General features: G+C 29.4%; 1 protein-coding gene across 1 annotated transcript; it reads left to right on the forward strand.

Moving 5' to 3' along the window:
* The first annotated feature begins 11,464 nt into the window (after window positions 1–11,464).
* LOC125809308 (sucrose transport protein) lies at window positions 11,465–16,185 on the forward strand. Its single transcript, XM_049488969.1, has 4 exons — window positions 11,465–12,000; window positions 12,656–13,441; window positions 14,776–14,883; window positions 15,707–16,185. The coding sequence occupies exons 1-4, from the start codon at window positions 11,524–11,526 to the stop codon at window positions 15,878–15,880; spliced, it is 1,545 nt and encodes a 514-aa protein (XP_049344926.1). The 5' UTR covers window positions 11,465–11,523; the 3' UTR covers window positions 15,881–16,185.
* Window positions 16,186–16,479: the final 294 nt, after the last annotated feature.

The following is a 16,479-nucleotide window of genomic DNA, read 5'->3' on the forward strand; positions in this document are numbered from 1 at the left end:
GTACTCCTACACCAAACTATACTATTACTTTATTCTTACTTTAAAATATATTAAATCCCTATATAACGAATATTCAAACCACTATGTCGTTTATAAAAATATCTCAAACTTTATGCAAATTGAAATATTCTCATCTATCAAGACATGAATACCAAATTCTTTAATGTGCACTAGATAGAATCTTATATAAATGTGTCTAATCAATTTTTGGGATGTCACTAGATTGTTTTTAGGACATATACTGCATTGTCTGACAATGTTTCGAGAAAGAAAAATCAAAGGTCTCATCTGAATAATTTGCATGAGTAGAAATTATTTTATTTATTTATAACTATAGTGGTACATGCATGGTGTCACCAATATTATTCATTAATAATTATTGTACCCAAAATAGCAATTCAATGTACTAAACTCCCGCTATGCATAAAGTCTAGAGAAGGGTCCGACTATAAAGACCTATTATAGACTGTTTTATCTTGCATTTCTATCGGAGGTTGTTTCCAAGGCTTGAACACGTGACCTTCTGATCACATGTCAACAACTTTTACCCATTACTCCAAGGCTCTCCTTATTCAATAATTATTGTAGAAGCAGTTCGGCGCACAATGTTTTTGCTATGCGTAGGGTTCAGAAAATGACCTGACCACAAGAATCTATTGTACGTAGCCTTACCTTGTATTTCTACTAAAAACTATTTTCAAGATTTGAACTCGCGACCTCCTGATCACATGGCAACAACTTTTACCAGTTACTTCAAGGCTCCCCTTATTCTATAATTATGGTAACCTAAAAGAATTAATTCATGCTCCAAAGTTTTGTATTTTCAAGTATCAATTCCCTCTTTAGTAATATTTGTTTTGTAGAGAAAAACATCAAAAAAAATATCCTTTTGTAATAATATCTGTACCATATATTATTGATAGAACACTTTTTGTATTTGACCAATTAATAATACAGAAACAACCAAAGCATCACGTCTTTCAAAATAGACACTGATCGAATGCTACACAGAGGCAAGTGGTCATTCCCTTGTCATAATGACTTAAAACCCTCTTGCTACCTCAAAGTCAATGGCCACAACTCACCCATGCCAAATAAATAATACTAAAAAACGAAAAATTAACGACGAATAAAATTTTATAAGTTAAACAATGAAGTGCTCATACTAATCTTATTTAGCTATTGATTATAAGAAAATTGAATTTGCTAGAAACGTTTTAGCGACAGATTAGGTAACAATTTCGTAGGTAATTTCATACTTCTTGGTAATAATTATACTGATTTCATTTCAATTTATGTGATTGTTTTTTTTATTAAACATGAAAATTTAGAAGGGAATAGATTCTTTTGAAATTTATGATATAGAAAAAGTTATAGACATGTGTTTGATTATAAAGTATTTATTAAAGATATGATCAAGATATTTAAAATAAAATTATTTTTAAATAAATAAGTATGACTTTCTTTTTGGACGGATAAAAAAGGAAAACATAGCGCACAATTAAATTAGGAGAGAAAGAGTATATGTACTACTAAGAAAATAAGAATTAATAATGGACAGATTTAGTAGCTAAACAGTAAAATTCATCATCAATCTTATTTAGTGATTCATTAGTAACATATTAAAAGAAAGAATTATTAGTTACAAGTAATTTAGCGATAAAATTAGTTAATTTTAGTGTTTTTAATGATAAATATAATTAGTCATACCAAAAAATTATAATTAATGGATTAATAAGAAGCTTTTAAGTGCTCAAGCTAATAGATGATATCAAAAGGAATTTTGCAGCATATATTTGATGGTCCTGAGATTTTTAATATATACCTAAAAGAATAATTTCATCACATTTATGAACAAAAAAATATGGGCTTACTCAGAAAGTCAAGAAAAAAGGAAAAGAAAAATTCTCCATTATCCCATCAAAAGTTATTTCCAACTAAGGTATTCGTATTTTAGGGCTGAAGTAATCTAATTCTTTTAAAGTGGAGGCTAATCATATATTTTTTCTATTTGCAAAAATGAGTTTCTTTTTATTCCTTGGATATTTATTATTAATAATATTTAGAAAAAATAGAATAATTTAAGTGAAGGAATTTTAATTTAATTAAATAAAGTGAAAATCCTGTTCATGAGTTCCTAACTATTATATTCGTTATTGAAGTCACTTTCATTCTAGATGATTGCATCATATATACCATTTTTGTGTGTTTGGTAGAGTTTATTCACTAAGCAAATTCATGGAAAAGAGAAAATAGAGGATCAATAATGAAACTACTAACAATATGGCAAACGAATATTTATTTTCTTGGTATAATCACGTGGAAGTACCCACATAAGGTCCATGTTGAACGCGAGATTTCTGACTAAGAATGAAGAGATAATACATGATAGTATTATTAGATTTTTTTTTAAAATAAAGAAATTATCTAGAATCGACTTAATGAGAAACTTGAAGCTATCAATTAGGAATATGGTGAGATGGATATAATTTCTCCATCCTTAATTAAACGTCTCGGTTTCAAATCCTAAGAATAAAGAAATTCTTAATAAGGATTACCTCCTTAAATTACGACATATATAACGTAAATCTAAATTAATCAAATCAGTAATTTTGAATATCGAATGTTTGAATTAAATTAAAAACTTAGAAGCTTGAAAAGCAACCAAAAGTACAATTAATAGAACCTATAATGAAAGAGAACTTGATTTCATAACTCTTTTCATGATCCCTAACTTCAAGAAAGTTAAAAAAGAAATGTCCATAGAAACTAAATGAGAGAGTCCCACTTGTCCTGCTCTAGAATTATCTTAACCTTTCATGTTAAGTCTAAACTCTAAAGTAGATATTAATCACGACAAACTCAATTACTTTTGTTTAGATTCTATATTTAATTTAATAATTTTAATAAATATATAAAAATATTTAATTATGAAACCAGTAATGAGTAACTAGGACTACTAAGTAATAAATTTAATTGAAATTTTATAATTCAAATTATAGTTTCGTCTCTGACTTTAATACTCAAAATCAGTAGAAATTTTTAAAAAGAAGTATAGATAAAGATGGGTCAATTATGAACTCATTTTTTTTATTTTTCATTTGGTGTTTGAAATTTATAGTGGAGTCCCGACTAAATTAGGATCGCACATTCGAGGGTGGTGCTTCAATATTATTGTCTTCATATCCAAAGCTCGAACCTAAGACCTATAGTTAAGGGTAAAACAGTCTCATCACTGCACTAGGTCGGTAATTATGAACTCATGATACGTTTACCAACTAGGTAGAGAATGTTGTTAGGTTACAAGATATATACGTTTTGGTATATATATGTTGAAGAAAATTTTCATTACCACTTAAAAAGAACAAAAAAAGAAAAGAAAAAGGTAAACATAAGAAAGAGAATTGGAAAAAGCAAGTTGTGGAGAATGAAAAACTTTAAATATGTGAAAGTGGTTGGGCATCAATATATATATAATATGTGGAATGGAATTCAACTTAATCATTGACACAATATGTAGACACTATTAGTACTATCATGCAATGAATTTTTCCAATATACTCATTAGTGATGGTTGGCCTGCCTAGCTGCATGATCACCTTTTTAAAATTATAAAATGAGAAAAATCTAAGTTCCAACAAAGTTCAAATTGTTAATCAACTAAGCTTCTTGATTGACCGTATGCTTGCCTTTTCTCATGCTTCTCAAATCTCAATCATCTGAATTAATTTAATTTATCTATGTCAAAAATTATTAAAATAAAAATTTTGACATGCATAAACTATTTAAAGTAAAGAATTCATGACGAGATAAAATATTTAATATTTTATGAAAAGGTGAAAAGATATTTAAAGCTTGACTAGGAGAAAAAAAAAAACACGATTCACTATGGGTGATTGGGTTCGAAGTAATTTTCCAATATTACTCTAAAATATTTATCTACTTTTTACCAACCAATACAATTTTCTTTTCCTTTAATTTCTAAGAAATAATAATTAAAAAAAGAAGTAAATAACCTAGCTACGGTGCATTCATGTGTGGCCTAATGATCAATATATAATATTAGGTGGGAGGCATCCAAGGGTGTGGCATAATAATCAATGAAGTGAATAATACTAGGTAGAAAATTAGTCGAGATGCATGTAAACCGAACGAATACCATTATAAAAAAAATAAAAACAAAAAACTAGCAAAGAGGTATGGACAAATCCAGAATATCACGGGCCATCTCATCGTGTGTTATTATTGGTTTTTTTTCCTCAAGTTGAAAGAAACTCTGACTAATTAGTTATTTAAACAAAAAAAAATATTAGATACTTGACAAATACATAACGGAAAAAGAATAACAACTTTTAATATGACGTACTTCAAAATACATAGCAAAAAAAAACATATTTAAAGTTCTGAATGAAAATTGTAAAATATTTATTTGACTCTAGAAATGGAAATAATAATATTACTTGTCTTTTAAAAAACTCCACTCTCTTAATCAGAAAGATATATATATATATATATATATATATATATATATATATATATATTTTATTTTTTTATTTTTTTTTCTAAACTACTATTACAATTCATTTCTCATAATAAGTCATACCAATAATTGGACAGCATAAGGACGAATATGAACAAGAAAAAACGTACTATTATAAATATCTTATCATTTTATCAAAACGTCTAATATGTTTTATTAAAATAGTAATATAATTCATTAAAAGGACAAAATCAACAGAGAGCTAGATAGAATAATAAAAATGTATATAGCTGTTATATTTTGTACCATTCATATTGATAGGGACCAATAGGCAACTTACTAGACATTGAGAACCGGAAAAAGCCAAAGTCCTTTGCCAATTGCATATAGTCTTTGATTGGTATCACAGGTAGGATAGATACTCCATTTGGGAGATTCTTTTCTTACATCTCATGAAATCTTCTTTGTGTGTACGGTATCTTTATTGAAATTCGATTAATCTAGATTCGTTTTGGGTAGGATCTTATTTGGGAGTAGTGTTTTTATCGAAGATTTTTTTAATACTCAGAGTTTAAATCTAAAACATCTAGTTACAAAAGGAACAATCTCATCCACAACACCACATCCTTTGGTGGTCATGAGCTCGTTTACTAGTTCCTTTTTTTCCCTTCAATTAATCTCCAAAATAATATATTCTTTCTTTCTACTTTTTTCCTTTTTAGTTTATGTAAAATTTAGGTCTTAGGCCTAATTAACTCTGATCCCGAAAATTAGTTTGAAGGGAGCATGATTTCCAAACCTTATAAGATGGTTAATTCATGTCTTATAAGAAGACCACTTATGTGAGACTTTTTCATTCTTCAATACCTTAAGATTAGACACCTAATGCGTGGAAAATTTAATTTGTGGTTGGGTGATCATATGAGTCCTACTCTAATACCATATAAAATTAGGTCTTGCGCCTAACTCTTACCCTAAAAACTAGTTTTAGCAGGAGGAGGATTGGTCAAGGCTTATAAGAAGATTATTCATCTCATACACCGTCAATATGAGATCTTCACTCTTCACATGTTATCAATTTTTGAAGCTTATTAGGAGAAAGATTAGCTTAATTGTGACATTAGTTTATATGACCATATGATTTAGTTACATTTTTGGAGGACCACAGTCCACAAATACATAGAATATAAAGATGAAAATGTATGGAGTATTCTATTCTCATTTGGATGTTACGTTCTTGAGACAAACTTTATAATGTATTATTCACGCATGATGATTATTTTTGTCACTTGAACTAATTAGTTGATACTCTTGGCGTCAAAAAGAAATGAAAGACTACAAGTTAATTCGTATTATATATTAATATAAGGAGAAAATTATGAAAAAATTAATAAAAAGAGAGGGGCCGGAGCAATTTGAGCTCAATGGAAAGAATCATATTGGATTGAGACAGAATATTTGGAGTGTAAGTTCAGTGGCGTAAGATATGACAGATGTGAAAATAAGGATTGATACTCTCAAGTCATTTCTAAGAAAGGAAGTTTTTAGATATCTAGGGTCAATAATCTAAGAAAATTAAAATATTGATGATAATATTACGCATCACATTAGAGATGGTGGATGAAATAGAAACTCTCATTTGGTCATGTTTTGTATAATAAGAATGTTCATCAAGCCTTAGAGGTAAGTTTTATAAAATGATGGTCAGAGAACTATATTATATGGACTGGTCAGTCAAGAACTCATGTGTTCATAAGTTGAAAGTAGCAAAACTAAGAATGTTGAGATATATGCATGGTCATACTAGGAGAAATAAGACAAACATATCAAGGACAAAGTGGGAATAGCCTCGTGGTGGACAAGATGAGGAAGACAAAATTGAGATGATTGTTTGGGCATGTGAAAAGAAAATGCACAAATTACCAAGTGAGAAGGTGTAAAAGGTTGTCCATATTGCGTATAAGGATAGGTAGAGGTAGGTCGAAGAAGTGATTTTGGAGAGAGGTGATTAGACAGGACATGACATATAGGAAGCCATAGTGGTCAAGGGTAATGATTGAAGATTACTAGGCAGTCGAGTGTTGTCTAGTTCCCTTATCAATAGTTGTTGTTTCCTCTGCTTTAGCTATCCTTTATTTTGTTATTGTTACTGTTCTCTTCTTCAGTATTATTATAATTGCTTTACACACCTAATTAAACTATGATTTATCTCTCCTTAATTAAGTCAAACTTATATTAACACTCCACTATATCCCTTCTTTGTGTTTATCCAAATAACATAAACTATTTTGATACTAATATTCAGTTTGACAAAATAACTACAATATTTGGCACGATGAGGTACGTAGCTAATATAAACGAATTGATTCCTTATTGAAAGAATCTCTAATAATTAACAAAACCCAAATGAATAAAACTTGATTTGATTTAAGAAAGAAGAGTACAAAGAAAAGAACAAAAAATTTATCTTACCAATCTAAAGATGGTTTATGAACCATTATTAGTGGCCTAAGCATTATCTTAAAACTTACACATATATATGTTTTATTTTTTTGGTACCAAAAGAATCAAACATTCAATGAAACCTAGATACAAATCATTTGCACTATAATAATACATTTTGGTGCATAAAATTAAATCTCAATTAGTATGTATTGGAAGAATAAAAGTTCTTTGGATAGAAAGATTCCAAAAGGATTTGCCCATCCCTTTAATTGTATCAATAGAATCAACTTTATAGAATTTTATTTTCTCCCTACCTAAAAGAAAGGGTTCTTTAATCTGTATAATACAATTTCTATGGTACTAGATACAACCATGATCAATCTTTTGGCCTTCCTTAAATAGTAAAAAGACTATCAAAAGTTAACTTACAAATATTATTTTGGTATATAATTCAATTATATATCGATAGTGTAGTAATTTTTCACCAAAAAGTATTTATCATGGCGTGTCGTAACATGATAGGCTCCCATCCAATTAAAGTAAAAAATTTCTCTTTCCTCTTATATGGACATCACACCCTTCAAAAATTTATCAAACAAACAGAAAATATCTGGAAAAAAAATCTCAATCTATAGACCATTTAGGTATTGTAAATACTCCCTCTGTCCCTATTTAGTTGTCCATATTTCCTCTTTTAGTTGTTCCTATTTAGTTGTCCATTTTGACAAATCAAGAAAGAACAATAATATTTTTCCTATTATACCCTTATTTAAATAAAGTTGTCATAAATAAAGTAAATAAACTTGTGAACTTCTCAACATTGATTATTTATCTTGAGTTAATTTATTTTGGAATTGTAAATTGTACTATAAGGATAAAATTGTAACTTCATTATGCTAATCATTGTTGCCTTAATCTGTGTGTCATTTCTAAAGTAGACAACTAAATAGGGACGGAGGAAGTAATATATTGAAATAAAAGAGAATGTATTCGCTTATCTTAGACATTGCCTCAATTATATACACAGAGAACAAATAGAGCATCATTCTTCTCAATAATAGTACATTCTATAAAAGAGATGTATTTTATTCTAATTGATACAGTAATTGTTTTAGATAAAGGTTCTCTTTTATTGACATTTTTCAGACAAGAGAACAAAATTAGAAGTATTTTTATCATGTTTGACATGGAGCACCGCCCATTTTTATAGCGCTATAAGAAAATATGAAATTAGCAATTTTATAACTGAACATTAAAAAATTCACGTTAATTCTATTTAGTGATAAATTAACGATAAATTATAAGAAATTTAATTAGCTAAAAACTAATTAGCGATGGATTAACTTGAAATTATCGATAAATTCCATAAGTCGATTCCATATTTTCTAATAGGGTAAGCTCGGAATTATCGATAAATTCTATGGATTAGCTCTTCTTTAAACAAAATGAAAAATAAGAGTAATAATAATCTTTTTACCTCAAATAGAATGTAATTTCAGAACAAGCAACTTATATAATTCATAGAAGTAATTAAGAGTACTCTCGTGAAAAGGTCAAATTTAAGTATTCAAATTTAAAACGTTCAACTTTCTTTAATTTTCAAAGATAATCACTTCAACTCCTTTAAATAGTTACACGTGTGCATATTCAAAGCATAAAAGAATTAAGTCGATATGTTTTTTCTTCCTAAAATTATAGAGAAAAATAATATTTCAGAAAATTGAGTTTTATATTGAAAACATTATTTGTTCATTAAATATGATCAATTTTTGAAAATTTACTTTCAAATCGTTTTTACAAAAATAAAATATATTATTTTATAAAAATCAAGTAAAATGCATTTTCAAACACAACTTCATGATCCAAAAACTATTTTTCAAAAACACAACTTTAAAAACTTAGTATCCCCCTGTTTCAATTTATTAGGCTTAATTTGATTTGAATGGAGTTTAATGGGAAAAAAAAAGATTTTCGAATTCTGTGATATTAAACATGTTATGTTATTAAAAAGGGAAATGAACGTTATTTTTTAAAAAAATTAAAAAAATATATATTAATTTTTAAATTTCAACTAAATCTATGATCAGACGCAATAATTTAATTAAGTTCGATGCTCATAGGGTACATTTTCCTCCACTTTTATGAGTTTTTGTGTATGATATGTGAGATAAAAGAAAATGAATAAAAACGTGTCAATACAATCTTTTCCAAGATAGACCACTATTTTCAAATCATTTTATAAAAATAATTTTTTTTAAAAAATATATGAAATGAAAGTAGTAAAGCCAAAATCAGAGTTGTCTTTATTTTGAGACACAAAAATTTATGAATTTTGCATACATAACATTAAAAGGGAAGAAAAGCTGCAACAGTGAATTTAATAACAATAACTTACTGTATGTTTTTCTGGTCCTATATTTGGATAAGTCTCCTCTTCTACTTTTTCCCTTTAATTATTGACTAGAGAGTTTAAATTTGTAAAATTACACCTACCAATTGACTTTCGAAGGTTCCTTTTTCCTTTTCAATTTATTAGTATTATTACTCTTGTTTTTTTTTTAAAACTCTTTTTAAAAAAATATATTTAAGAGGTTTTGAATTTGACTTTTGATATCAAATTGTTTGTGTTAGAGAGTATTTTATATGAATGTGGTACTTTTTATATGAATTTAAATTTAATTGAGTTTCAATATAAATATCAAATATCATGTGCAAAAATTTAAAATATTTATTATTTATTATACAAAAATCCAGTCTTGATTCTACCTCATCTTGATTGTTATCGTCCATTTTTATTGTTCACTATATTAAAAATAAGGGTGAATTACATAAATTCACTAGTTTAGGAGTTGATTATTTAGATACAAGTTAGTTTGTAATATTATGAATTTTACTAAATTTTGGTGTGTCTGATACATGTATCTAGGGAGACATGGGATCAAAATTAAGTGTAAGTTGTTCTAGATACAATGCATTCATGATTCGCATGTATCTGGGATACATACGCAAATCTCGCTCGCCTCTCTCCCATCTCACTCGCCGCTCTTATATCTCACTCGCATATATGGAGTGATTCACATATATTTGGAATATATATATATACAAATTTCGCTTGCCTCTCTCGTGTTCTCACTCGCCTCTATCTCTCTATTTCAGTGTATCTAGTAGCCAAAAAACATGTATGTAGGTGTATCTGACTTGAAATCTAGTGTAAATTTATTAACTAGTGGGATAAATTGTTATTATAGGGAGAATAAGTGATATGGTTAAAATGTTGTGTAATTAGATAGTTTCACATAAAAATAAATGTCTATTCTTATTTTGTTCAATTTAAAAAATCAAGAGATAGTTCAGAATACTTCGATTTTCCTCACTCCCCACCGTCCTTCAAGACACTTCTACTTTCCTCAATCCTCACCGTCCTCGGCTTGCTTACGTAGAAAAAACAAAGAAATTGTCTATGACAGATGGAATACAATATCTAAGCAACTTTTTCTTCCTTTGTTTACTTAAATGTTATGTAGAATTTATTTTATTTTTATTTTACCCTTATTAATAAATATTATTTATGAGAAATTTTGATATCTCAAGAATGACTATTTGAACTTTACCTTATTGGCATCAATTTGATTCCCTATTTTATACTAATTTCTTGTTTCATTTCCCATTTCCCATTTCCCTTCTCCTATATAAAAAAAAAGTATTACTCATTTCTCAACTTGTAAATAACTTACAATAATTAAGTATAATATGTAGTAAAATTAATAATTTTTTTTTTTTTTTAAAGTATGTCAAATCAAACATGAACCGAATCAAATATCTATGTATTGATCATCAAGGTGATATATGTACCTACTAGGTACGTTTATTTTCCAAATATGTGAAACCACTACCAATCTAAGCATTCAATATATCATTTTCCTAACAATAAACAATATTTGAAAATAACGAAAAAAGACAAAACTTTATTAAATGATAGAAGCGTTTCGTTTTTAAGAATTTTTTCTACTTAGATTACCCAAACTAAAATTTCAAAATCTACTTTTCCCATTTAAATAATTTCACAATTAATTATTTCTTCTTAAATCCTTTTGTTTTTTTATTATAGGCTGGGTCAGGGATGGCAACAGTGGGGGCTGGGTCTTAAAGCCTTTATGGACTTCTACAGTTGACAGTAGTAGTCATGCTTAAAAAAAATAAAAAAAATCTAAATAATAAATCTATCGTTCTCAGACTCTATTCGTAGAAATCTCACTAAGTATGTTATTAGTTTGGTGCATTCTAATTTCTTCAGTTTAAGATTACTTACTTACTAAAAACTTGATAAAAGTTAAATCAGACAAACAAATTGAAATTGATGGAGCAATTTTTTTCGACATGAAAATTAACATTTCTTATTTATAAAAATGCAATATCTCTTTTGTTTTTTTTTATTAAATAATTAAAATTCCACTTGTATTATTCCACCACATGCATCACTATTGCCTCCAAAAAACACTATAAATACCCCCCTCCATTATCCCCTTTTCCTATAACATTCAAACCAAAATCTCTTCCAAAAAAAAAAAAAAAAACAGAGCAATTTTAGTTTAACAAAAATGGAGAATGGTACAAAAAGAGAAGGTTTAGGGAAACTTACAGTTTCATCTTCTCTACAAGTTGAACAGCCTTTAGCACCATCAAAGCTATGGAAAATTATAGTTGTAGCTTCCATAGCTGCTGGTGTTCAATTTGGTTGGGCTCTTCAGCTCTCTTTGCTTACACCTTATGTTCAATTGCTCGGAATTCCTCATAAATTTGCCTCTTTTATTTGGCTTTGTGGACCGGTTTCTGGTATGATTGTTCAGCCAGTTGTCGGTTACTACAGTGATAATTGCTCCTCCCGTTTCGGTCGCCGCCGGCCATTCATTGCCGCCGGAGCTGCACTTGTTATGATTGCGGTTTTCCTCATCGGATTCGCCGCCGACCTTGGTCATGCCTCCGGTGACACTCTCGGAAAAGGACTTAAGCCACGTGCCATTGCCGTTTTCGTCGTCGGCTTTTGGATCCTTGATGTTGCTAACAACATGTTACAGGTGAATTTAATTCTCACTAATCCTAATTTTGAAATTGAAATTCGAAAAAATTGTGTTTGAACATATATTTATTCTATTTTTTGGACACGCTCGTCACGGGTTCACGGCATATATATGTTCTTAAATAAATAAATTATTACTGTTTTTTTTAATTATAAAATCATATAGAGACTACATGCAATACAAAATTCCAGCTAGATAAATATAAATATATAATTTTAGGTACAACAAAAAAAATGGATCTAAATATTTGCTAAAAAGATAATTAAAACTGCATATGAATCTGTTTTACAAATTATATGGAATTCCTCACTAAGTATTCTTCTAATGACATGTTTTTTAAAAGATCAACAACTTTATTCTCAAAGCTTTTTTAAATAATAAATAATTACAAAAGGTCACAAGTTGTAATTTATTTCTAGTTTCACCTAATTATATAAGAATTTGACGATCCAGTTGTATAATAAAAATCATAAAAAGAAAGTGATTGTTTCGATTTTTAATTTAATTATAAGCTCATGTGTTACTAAATTAATACAAAAAGATTAAAAGTCACATGCAGTGATTACAGTGTTAAAATAGTCGTTTTTATTATTAATTGTTTTTTATTATATATGCGTCATAATTAAATGGTTTTTTTTTTCTTTTTTTTCAGGGCCCATGCAGAGCACTACTGGCTGATCTCTCCGGCGGAAAATCCGGCAGGATGAGAACAGCAAATGCTTTTTTCTCATTCTTCATGGCCGTCGGAAACATTCTGGGGTACGCCGCCGGTTCATATTCTCACCTCTTTAAAGTATTCCCCTTCTCAAAAACCAAAGCCTGCGACATGTACTGCGCAAATCTGAAGAGTTGTTTCTTCATCGCTATATTCCTTTTACTCAGCTTAACAACCATAGCCTTAACCTTAGTCCGGGAAAACGAGATCCCGGAGAAAGACGAGCAAGAAATCGACGAGAAATTAGCCGGCGCCGGAAAATCGAAAGTACCGTTTTTCGGTGAAATTTTTGGGGCTTTGAAAGATTTACCTCGACCGATGTGGATTCTTCTATTAGTAACCTGTTTGAACTGGATCGCGTGGTTTCCCTTTTTCTTATACGATACAGATTGGATGGCTAAGGAGGTTTTCGGTGGACAAGTCGGTGATGCGTTGTACGATTTGGGTGTACGCGCTGGTGCAATGGGATTACTGTTGCAATCTGTGGTTCTAGGGTTTATGTCACTTGGGGTTGAATTCTTAGGGAAGAAGATTGGTGGTGCTAAGAGGTTATGGGGAATTTTGAACTTTGTTTTGGCTATTTGCTTGGCTATGACCATTTTGGTCACCAAAATGGCCGAGAAATCTCGCCAGCACAACGTCGCCGGCACACTTATGGGGCCGACGCCTGGTGTTAAAATCGGTGCCTTGCTTCTCTTTGCCGCCCTTGGTATTCCTCTTGCGGTGAGTTTCTTCTATTTATCTTTATCACTATTATTTACTACTAACCTGTGAAATTGCGTGTGGGGAATCGAATGATAGATAATCAATTAAGCTATTAAAATGATTTTTTTTTTCTTTTGATAACAATAAGAGTGTTAGTGAAAAGTTAAAAAAAAATAATTAGCTGTGAAAATGGTGTGTATGTGATTTATTGGTGTGTGAACATGTATTTTGGAATGATTAGCAAGTGGGTTGACTCTTAAGTCCACATATGACAATAGACTGAATAGAGAAATTATGATTTTAAGAATCTTGTTCTTTTAGGATGGTGGAAAAATATAAGGGGTAGGCAAGTGTGAAATAGTGACTAAATTTGACATATAGTGAAGCTACTATTATTACTATAACAAACACAAATTATTTTGTTATGCATGACGTACTCCTCAAATATAGGCATATAAAATTAATTGAATGGATTTCTTTGACTAGTTTTGCAAGTAAAAAATGTTTTTAAATGTTACCTAAACAATCAAGAACCATCCTTGCTTTAATTTTGTATATGTAAAAATTATATATCATCTTGAAATTGAAAATGGATATTTAGTTACATCTCTTTAACTAGGATAAACAATAGTCACATACGTGTTTTCAAAAGACAATCAATTTCTAGAACACAAATTAAAGGGAAGTAGGAAGGGGGGAAAAAAAAACCAATATAGGTTATGGCTTTTTACCAATAAAATAATCATGATATGGATGTGGCTTTGTAAAAGGTTTGCAAAGTCACACACATAAATGTAGTGAGTGACCAACAATAGAAGGTGTGAGAAGCTTTTAATTAATGCATCACATGACTTTTAGTTTTGTAAAAGCTCTAATTAGTACTCTCTCCGTTCTTTTTTAATTGTCATGATAAGATTTGACACTATTTTGGAACAAGTATTTTTAATAAACATGACAACTAAAACCGTTTCTTTTAGTTGTCATAATAAGATTTGACACTATTTTCGAACAAGTATTTTTAATAAACATGACAACTAAAACAAACAGAGGGAGTACCATTTGGTTTTCCAACATAAGGATTAGGAGAATCTTATTACTTTTCATTAGGATAATAATAGAAGTTTCTATGCAAAATCAAAAAAGTAATAATGCAAATCATCTTTTATTATTATGGCAAAAGCATTTATTCTCTCTTTTCTTCCTTTAATTATTCGTTTAAGATAAAAATTCTAATAGAACCTTATTTCACTTTGATGTTAGATTTTCCCTTTTCATACTTTTAACTTTTCCCCTTTTTTTTTTAAATTGATCAAGTTACTAATATATGAAATAAATATTATTTTATTTTACAGGCAACTTTTAGTATTCCATTTGCTTTGGCATCTATATTTTCTAGTAATGCTGGTTCAGGACAAGGTTTGTCACTAGGAGTGCTCAATCTTGCAATTGTTGTACCACAGGTACTATATATTTTTATTAATTTACTATTCTATATCTCTCAATTAATTTCTCCATCATGGATAACGTACTTGTTCTTCTTTTAATTAACTAATTATGTTACTTTCATAATTAATGCACAATATATTTGAGCCACAAACGTGTAATCTAAATAGTGAAAAAACTATAAATGCTAGTCTATTGCGTGTATATAACTGTTATGGATCGAATTTAGGTACTAAAACATTACATCCAAATGAATAGAAAAGAAAAGAGATAAAGTATCGTCTTCGAAATATTGACAGTTTTGTAGTTAACTAATTAAATTTAGATCCTCCGGCCTACAACATGACATAGCAAGTAATCTCAATTTATTGTAGGAGCATGAGAGAAGTGTTGAAAACACCCCTAAATCTGCACTCATGTTGTAAGATTAGGGGTGTACTTAAATTCAATTAGTCAAGTAAATGAATGTTTTTAAAGCTATTAATAGATAGTTTGGAGATAAACTAATAACTCATGCTGAGTTTTGGAGTGTTTTCAATACTTCTCTCGTTAGAAAAAAAGGTCGAGGCCCACATTTACCTGCCATTGTCACCTACAATAAAAAAAGAACAACGTATAAATAGGGGAAGATCACAACTGAAGGAATTTGAAAATGACTTGTAACTAGAACTACATTAATAATATATGACAACAAAATCTAATCTATGACTATGCTTCTTATTCACATTAGGATAAATGTCATTTTTTTTCAAATTACATAACAATAGATTATTGTTGTAGGTCGATTTAACCTGATTGTACCTAACTATAACTACTTGTTTTTTTGATGGGAACGTATAGATGTTGGTGTCACTAGTAGGAGGGCCATGGGATGATTTGTTTGGAGGAGGAAACTTGCCTGGATTTGTAGTTGGAGCAGTTGCAGCTGCCGCGAGTGGTGTTTTAGCACTCACAATGTTGCCATCTCCACCTGCTGATGCTAAGCCAGCAGTCGCCATGGGCGGTTTCCATTAAATAATTACAAAAGACGAAGAAGAAGAAGAAGAAGAAGGAGAAGAAACAACTTTTTTTTTATATTAGTACTTCTCTTTTGTAAACTTTTTTTATTTTAGAAAACAAACATAACATGGAGGCTATCTTTACAAGTGGCATGTCCATGTATCTTGCTTTTTTCATAAAGCTCTTTAGTGGAAGAAGAATTAGAGGAAGTTTCCTTTTAATTTCTTCCAAACAAATGGGGTATGTGTAGTTGTTTTCACTTTGTGTGTAACAAGAAAGTTGTCCAGTATTAACATGTCTGGGCAAATGCTTTGTACTTTACTATTTTTTTTTTGTAATTTTCTTCTTGGAAGGTAGGAAAAAAAGTGGTTGGAGGTGGAAGTGGGGTACTTTGGGTTGGTAGAAGGGGAGATTTAAGAAAAAATTGTACTTAAAAGTGAAATCAAAATTGATCTATCTATATATCTATCTTTTCTCCTATCATGTTTCTTTATGTTATATATTTTTCTTTCTTGTTTCAACCATTATTTGGTGTCTTTTTGGTGGATTGATAGCACTAGTCTTGCCTTATTTATATATATATGCATCTTCTAGCAGTTTCCAAACTGTGAAGT

The sequence above is a fragment of the Solanum verrucosum genome, unplaced genomic scaffold, assembly GCF_900185275.1.
Source record: "Solanum verrucosum unplaced genomic scaffold, falcon-dt-bn FXZP01000062.1, whole genome shotgun sequence".
Classification (NCBI taxonomy): Eukaryota; Viridiplantae; Streptophyta; class Magnoliopsida; order Solanales; family Solanaceae; genus Solanum; species Solanum verrucosum.